At 35.6% G+C, this 7,589-nt stretch overlaps 1 protein-coding gene and 1 long non-coding RNA gene across 2 annotated transcripts; both read right to left on the reverse strand.

Annotated features, from left to right (window-relative positions):
* Positions 1 to 301: 301 nt before the first annotated feature.
* LOC109015039 (F-box protein At3g12350-like) lies at positions 302 to 3,613 on the reverse strand. The gene is made up of 2 exons (XM_035687033.1): positions 2,432 to 3,613; positions 302 to 1,514 (listed from the first exon to the last, which is right to left on the reverse strand). The coding sequence occupies exons 1-2, from the start codon at positions 3,356 to 3,358 to the stop codon at positions 1,041 to 1,043; spliced, it is 1,401 nt and encodes a 466-aa protein (XP_035542926.1). The 5' UTR covers positions 3,359 to 3,613; the 3' UTR covers positions 302 to 1,040.
* Positions 3,614 to 4,040: 427 nt separating this feature from the next.
* LOC109015040 lies at positions 4,041 to 5,713 on the reverse strand. Its single transcript, XR_001999819.2, has 3 exons — positions 5,280 to 5,713; positions 4,599 to 4,772; positions 4,041 to 4,404 (listed from the first exon to the last, which is right to left on the reverse strand). It is a non-coding gene; the product is annotated as an uncharacterized LOC109015040 (long non-coding RNA).
* Between the last annotated feature and the right edge of the window lie 1,876 nt (positions 5,714 to 7,589).

A 7,589-nucleotide genomic window follows, 5' to 3' on the forward strand; every position in this document is an offset into this window, starting at 1 on the left:
ATGAACATCCTGCGTAATTTTGGAAATGTCACAAATAATTTGATTTCTTTTTAAGGTTACGGTAAATGGCACTCCTTATCACAAGAGCTGTTTCAAATGCTCCCATGGAGGATGTGTAATCAGCCCATCTAACTACATTGCACATGAGGGCCGGCTCTACTGCAAATATCACCATACCCAACTCATCAAGGAAAAAGGCAATCTAAGCCAGCTTGAGGGTGATCATGAGAAGGATGCAGCGAATGAGAAACTCAATGCCAGAGAAGTTGCTGCTGAGACATGATTTGCTTTACGTGTTATTCTGTGCTTTCCTTCCATATTTTTTACCTGCCCTCCTTGCTACCGCCATCCCTATTGGTGCACCAATTTTAGGTTTTATGCTTAGAGTACAGATGGGATTCTTTATGTTTGTTGTGGAGTGCGTGTCTCTTCAATTGTTGTTTCCCGGGTTTGTTGCAAGGTGCTGGATGCCAAGACCTATTCGATTCTCAGTACGTATTAGAGTGACAAGTATTGGTGTTCTGTTATGAACTCGTGTTGTGATGGATTCTGAATACTTGTTGATGATCCCGAGCTTTTTTACTCTCTGCTTTCTGGATTTTCTTCTTACTTTGTTATTTCTCTTCTTGGTCATTTTCAGTGATGCATGTAAATTCTGTTTCGAAACATCCGTTATTTCTCCGATACAGAGTGCTCTTATAAATTTCCAAGATCAGAGTGCAACAAGGTTTAGTTAATAGTGTGTTAAAACTTGAGAAGGATCAGAAATCAATACACCCAGGTGCCAAGATTGATACTACATACTAGCCCCTCACGTTCTATTGCATTATTACTTCCATCGACTTTCCAGCAGTCTCAAACCAGCAGTCTCACAACCCTTAAAACTTGCACTACAAACACATGGAAAGAGAGGAATCAAGATAAATTATGCATTATCAAAGGAATTGATCCTAATCTTTCCAGAACAAATATGGTAGACAGTGCACAAATGTCATCAGCCACAAAACCGATCTGTACAAGAATGATACCAAACTAGAAAGCTAATCAATACAAAGCTCCATTGTATCAAGAATACAACCATTTTGGGCAATGCATTTCATGTCTATAATAAAATTGTCCCGGAGAAAGCCAAACCCAAATGTACCATTATTGTAATGCCAAATCCTTCCCTCCACATGCCGATGATTTGTAGTACTTCCCACCAAGTCTGGTATAACTAAATCATAACTTGAGTTGATATAAAGAATGTGAGACACCATCTCATTTTCAGCTGGAGCAAATTCCTCGTCAATGTAATTTGCTGCTGCAGATGGTCGAACATGTATGCGAGTATCATACAAATCTACTTCCACTGGGGAAAATGGAGACTCAATAAATGTAGCATTTGATGTCCAAAATACAGGAGAATAACTCGAGAATCGTTCATACGAGTCTCCTACCCTTCGGCAAGCAATGCCCCCAATGTCATCATATACCACAAGATAGAAATCCAAGGTCATGTCATCACAAATTCCCTGCATGGGATTGCAGTGAGATGTCAAATAGGTCCTGGTGAAGATCTCACACGCATTGACCATTTTCCAAATACGATACTAAATAAGGAAAATGTGAGCAACATTTAAATAGGAAAAAGGGGGCGGGGGGTGGGGAATCAGTTTCCTGAACCACAACAGTCCATACACCTGATTTCTTCAACTAAATGTGTTTCTTAGCTAGACCTGGTCTACTTTTCATTAGCTTATTATCAGACATTGGCACTTTTGTGTAGTTTATAACATTTGTAGGTGACAAACAAAATCAACATATAAGCTGATCCACAATGGTTGTCTTTAAACTCTGGCCCATCAAATGAACCACAAAATGGAATAACAAAGGGATTACTTAGTCAATGATCGGTATAATGGCTTCTGAAATAGAGGCACTGTTCCTTCATCCAGAAGTAAGAGACACACGGATAGGAACAGCTTGGTGACAGAATCAAGATACACATTCCCTCATGCTTTCATATTTCAAAACGCCAGCTAGTGCTCAGTTTCATTTGATCATCACTCTCATGCGGTTTGAAGGGTGGTTTCCAGGCACCCCACATATTCCTTCATGTTACTCTTTTCTAAAAATAGAGCCTAAAGAAAACCTCTTGAGTCAATAGTATAACTATCATATTTGCAGTTGTCCAATACATTTATACATAAGAAGATTGAAACATGTACGTGCAGGTACTGGATCCAAAAGTATTCAAAGAACATCTATTTCAACACTCATTCTGCACTCTAGTTTAAACTGCACTACCACAAGACTTACCAATTTGATCAACAAAACTGTTCCATCAGGCAAATGGCATCAAATGCTCTAAAGGATGCTAAACTTCGAGCTTATTGTATGATATCTTAAAGTTAAAAGCATTAAAAGAATAGGAAGCGTCGAACAATACCTTCCACAGGCCCTGCAAAGGCCGTGACGGCGTGGGCGAGCAATTAACAATCTTGACGAAATGCTCAGGGTCCCATTTCCTCCTCCTCCCCTGCCTTTCCTTGTTGTCCCTCTTCCTCTGCCTCCTCTTATCCCCACTACCGGGACTAGTCCGGTTCGCGAAATACTGATAAATCTCCGACATCAACCGGTCTGGTAAGCTCCCGGGGGACCCACTCTCCGCTCCAATCAAATCCTCAATATCCTCATCCCCGACCAGGTTCGTCGAGCTCGAACTTCTCCTAAACCCGTTTTTTCTATGCTCCTGAGAGTTCGAATGCGCAAAGCTCAGATCTTCGTCTACAACAAAATGGGTCTTCCCCATGAAACTAACGTTGACCGGGACCAAATCGTTAGCTAAGAAATCCAATTCGTTCACGAAATTGTCCGATAAGTCGGCCCGACCATCGGGATCGATAAAATTCAGTATCTGGCCCTCGGGCGAGAGGCTCATCCACAAAAACGGCGACTTTATGACTTGATAGGTGCCGTTTTTCGAAGGGGAAACCCTTGAACCAGTGAGGAACGACGGGCCCCACTCGAAGAAAATCAACGGCGGCGACGAGATGCCAATGGTGCCTGGACCACTCCGGCGCCAGAAACCGATGAGGTTCTCCCATTCGTCAAGGGTCTTGTAGAGAAGCCTGTAGGCGATCTTCCCGTTGCCCCATCTCTCGATTTGGGTCTCGGAGCCCCACCTCCGGTCGCACATGGTAAACCAGAGCTTGGCGTCGTTTCGACAGAGTAAGACGAACCGCTTCGAGGTGCAGGCGAAGGTAGCGATCTCGGGGGGAGTCAGGAACGAGAGAATGCAGAGCTGGACATCCTCAGGGATATCGTTGAACGAAATTGAACTACCACCGGTTTCGTCGATAGTAGGATTCGCCATTTCTTTGTTGGACTGGGAAAGATTTATCAGGAAAGTGAGTTTTTTTCCCGAGAAAAATAGAAAATTACTGTGCAGGGGCAAGATAGAGAGAGGTTATATAGCCAGCGCCGCAGCGGTGTGGGGGTAAGGAAGAGTGCTGTGGAAACAAGAAGATTCTTGGAGAGGTGGGAATTATTCCTCGAATCTGAGACTGTCGTGGGAAGGTAGAAATGGACACCGGAGCCGTACAAGCATAGTCAAACGTGCTGCCTTGGGATTGTTTACTGGTAGGCATAAATACCATGGTAACGGTGTACTAGCTTTTTTTCACAAATTAGAATCTTGTCTTAGTTAAAGTTAAATGATTTTTTTTTTTAATGAATATAAAATAAATTTAATTTTTAATTATTTTATTCACATAGAATAATTATTATTTTTATTATATAATAATAAAATAATATAAAATAAATTTAATTTTAATTATTTACATCAAATTTCTCACGTTGAATTATCAATTATTTATTATATAATTAAGAAATATTTAATCTTTTTAATTATTAATTTATTTAATTTTATTATATTTTACCATTCTACCTATTATATATTAATTAGTAATTATATTCTAATTAAATTATTGATTAAAAAATTATATTTTTTCAATTGTCATTTAATGCTAATAACACTAACTCCTAATGTTAATAGATCATGCAATTTAGTTGGTGGATTTTGTTTCCTCCATAGTGCAGAATCAAAAGAACTACTACGAGGAATTATGTTCCCTTTTAAAATCCTCCACAAAAACAGGGTTAGTTTTTGGGTTTCAGATAAGAAAACCAGTAGCAAAAGTAAACATAAGATCATCACTTTCAGGATCTCTGCCCCAGCTCATTGTGCTGTTGTATTCCTTTGAGCCATCTTTTCTGGGCTTCTTACAAATTTACTGAAAAAACACAAACAAGTTGCCAAGCAAGTCCTGGAATTTGCATTGGTCGATGAAGAGGCAGCAATTCCGCAACTTTAGAACACCAATCCAAGAGTATATCTGGTTAGCAAGAGCACTCTGCAATCTGCAACCCCAACATGCATATAAACAATGTAAAACGAACTAATCGAAAGACTAAGTTGCAGTTTCAAAGCCATTCAACTATATTCACAAAGGAAAGTCAGAAGATCTATTAAAAGGAAGACAAATTGATCAAGGTAAATTAAAAAAGTAGATTGTGAAAAAAAAAAAGGGAAAGAAGATTTAATCCCCCCACACCTGCTTTTACAAAATCTGTGTATTTATGTTGAGGTTCTCCTTTGGCACCTTCTTCTGTTACAGGTGTATACATAAAAACCAAACTTGAATCAATGTCATCCAGACAAGCGATACTCATCAACCTCTGCTCCAGTAATTACCACGGGGCTGCTGTTCCATTTTCTCCTTAACCAACTGAAAAATGTGTATTATTTTGTCACGACAATTTATATATAAACGCATCATGCAATCATACATGAAAATCAGTAAATTTTGTCCACGAGCCCAACAGCTTCCCCTAATCTTCCCGAGACACAAAGACCCTTCAGTGTTTTATCCAATTGGAGGTAACCTTTTTCATAAGTAAACCGCATTTTATCAAATGAACCAGTACTTTGCTAAATATACTCCTTCCCCGTTCTAAAGCATAATAAACAGATGGCATTCCCCTTAAACAATGAGCTTTAGAATAATAATAATACGCACAAATTAGTGAATAATAATTGCAATTTCTGATTTGAATAGTCAGGTCTTCAAGCTTGCCAATTTTATATTGAACTTGAAGACATCATCTTTGGAACAAAACAAAGGCACCCGCCGAAAAGGGCAACATCTATCAACAAGCCGCAAAAACTGAATCTCAAAATTCAATCATTCTACACGGAAGCTAAGATTAAGAAGAAGAAGAAGAAGGTCCAATACCTGCAATTGCTGCTCTCAGACTGAATCCTGCGAAGAAGCCATGCCGTTTTCCGAAGAAGCCTTGCCGTTTTCCCGGAGGATTTGGGAGAAAATATTGTGGATTTTAGGGGTAGAAAACTTGGGTTTTGCTTAAATACAACCCCTCAATCATAAACAAAAACATAAAATGCAACCCGACGGGAGAAAGAGGGGGTTGGGGAAGAAACATAAACAAGCAGATCGGCGAGAAAAAGAGGGGGTTTTGGTTGTTGTCGACGAGAGTTGGAGTGCGGTGTTGCGGTGGTGCAGGGGAGCGGTGGTTTTGTTTCCGACGAGAGTTGGAATGGTGGTGCGGTGGCGAGTCCTTCAGCACTTCTCTCGGGACGAAGAACGACGAAATAGCAGTGAAGGGTTTCTGGTTTTTTGCGTGGGAACGAAGGGGAGCAGTTAATGTTGAGTAAAGAGAGAAATAATTGAATATATAGTTGGTGTAGCTACAGTAGACAGCAGATTTGAAAATGATTTTTTCTTTTTTTTTTCGGCTTGAAAATGCTTTTGGTGTTTCTTATAGATATTTTTTGCTAATCTGTGATATATTTTTTGGCTGGTTTATTTTTAGAAAATATCTTATCTTATTTCATTTAATTATTATAAATTTTTTAATTTTTAATATAAAATAAAATAAATAATTTAACTTTTTTAAATTTTAAAATAAAAATAATATTAAAAAATATATTTTAATAATATTTTATTCAACTTTTTAACTTTAATCTCATCTCATCTCATCTCTAAAAACAAACTAACTCTAGTCTAATAGTTAAATGTGGGATGGGTTTAGCCTCTGGCTAATCCATTTAGATGCTCTGAAATGATAGAGACGATTAGCCTTGGATTGGAAAGTGATATCAACTTATCTTATTTTATTATTATAAATTTTTTAAATTTTCATATAAAATATAATAAATAATTTAATTTTTTTAATTTTTAAAATAATAATAATATTAAAAAATAATATTTTAAAATATTTTATTTAACTCATTTAAAACTATCACATCTTATTTTATCATTAATTTTTTTAATTATCTTATTATCTTATCTTATCTTATCAATATACAATCGGCACCATGTTCTATAATTTTATATTAAATGAAAAATGTCTTTATAAAATAGAAATTGCGCGATTATATAATAAAAATGGCATCTATTTAAAACAGAGTTATGGATAGATGACAGGGTTTTAAAAAGTAAAATCATACTTGAGATCCCATGCGTTTATTTTTTTAAAACTATCGTTTGGATATTTTTTCAATGATTAAAAAATTAATTATTAGTGAAGTGATGTATTTTTTTATTTTTAAAAAATATTTAAAGATGTTTAAAAAATATTTAAAAGAAAAAAAAAAATAAAACATGTTTTTAAGTGGGTGTGCAAGGTGTGGGGCTTATGTGTAGCACAACTCATTGTTAAAACATACACTTAATATGATAACATTTATCTATTTCATATATGGTTTCCACATACTAGTATATAATTAAATTTTATTTACTAATTATTATACAAATTATAAAATATATCTATGAAGCATATTCACTATATAAACATTTGATTACATATTATATATTTAATTATAAAGTGGTATGCTTATATTATTAACTAATACATAAATATATACGTATATATACACAGGAATGAGTTTTAATTGAGTGGAGCTAACAAATCGACTCGAACATAAACGAGCAGGCATTAATGAGCCTTAGTCGAGTCGAGTCGAGTCGAGTTTTGTTAGGTATGTGTCATTTACAAATCAAGCATGTGTCTGCTTTCAAGAATGAGTTTTTTTTTTTTACAAGTCGAGTTTGATTCGAATTTAACCAAACAAGTTATCGAACAGATTGGTTCATTTATAGCCCTATATAACATCCATAAAGAAATTATACAAAAATAATCCTATAAATTGATATGATTTTATTCGATCCGTTAGATCTACTTTATAATAAAAATAATTTTACAATCTGATGAATCATATCAAACCATGTCAATTTGTGAGAAATTATTTTTATGTAATCATTTTATGATTAGAGTATTTTCGTTCTTAAAATTTTGGGACAATCTCGATACCAATAATAATTTTAAATAATTGAAAAATAGATAGAACCATGTTTCAAGATTTACTCCATATCGATTATATATGAATTTAGGCTTTAATACATGAGAAAATATATTGGAGAATTTTCAACAAAAAGATTAAAAAAAAAAGGACATTATTTATAATCCACACATCGAACAGATCTAACTCCTTAAACGAATGGCCTAAAAAAAAAAAAAAAAAA

The sequence above is a fragment of the Juglans regia genome, unplaced genomic scaffold (assembly GCF_001411555.2).
Source record: "Juglans regia cultivar Chandler unplaced genomic scaffold, Walnut 2.0 Scaffold_47, whole genome shotgun sequence".
In the NCBI taxonomy this organism is placed as follows: Eukaryota; Viridiplantae; Streptophyta; class Magnoliopsida; order Fagales; family Juglandaceae; genus Juglans; species Juglans regia.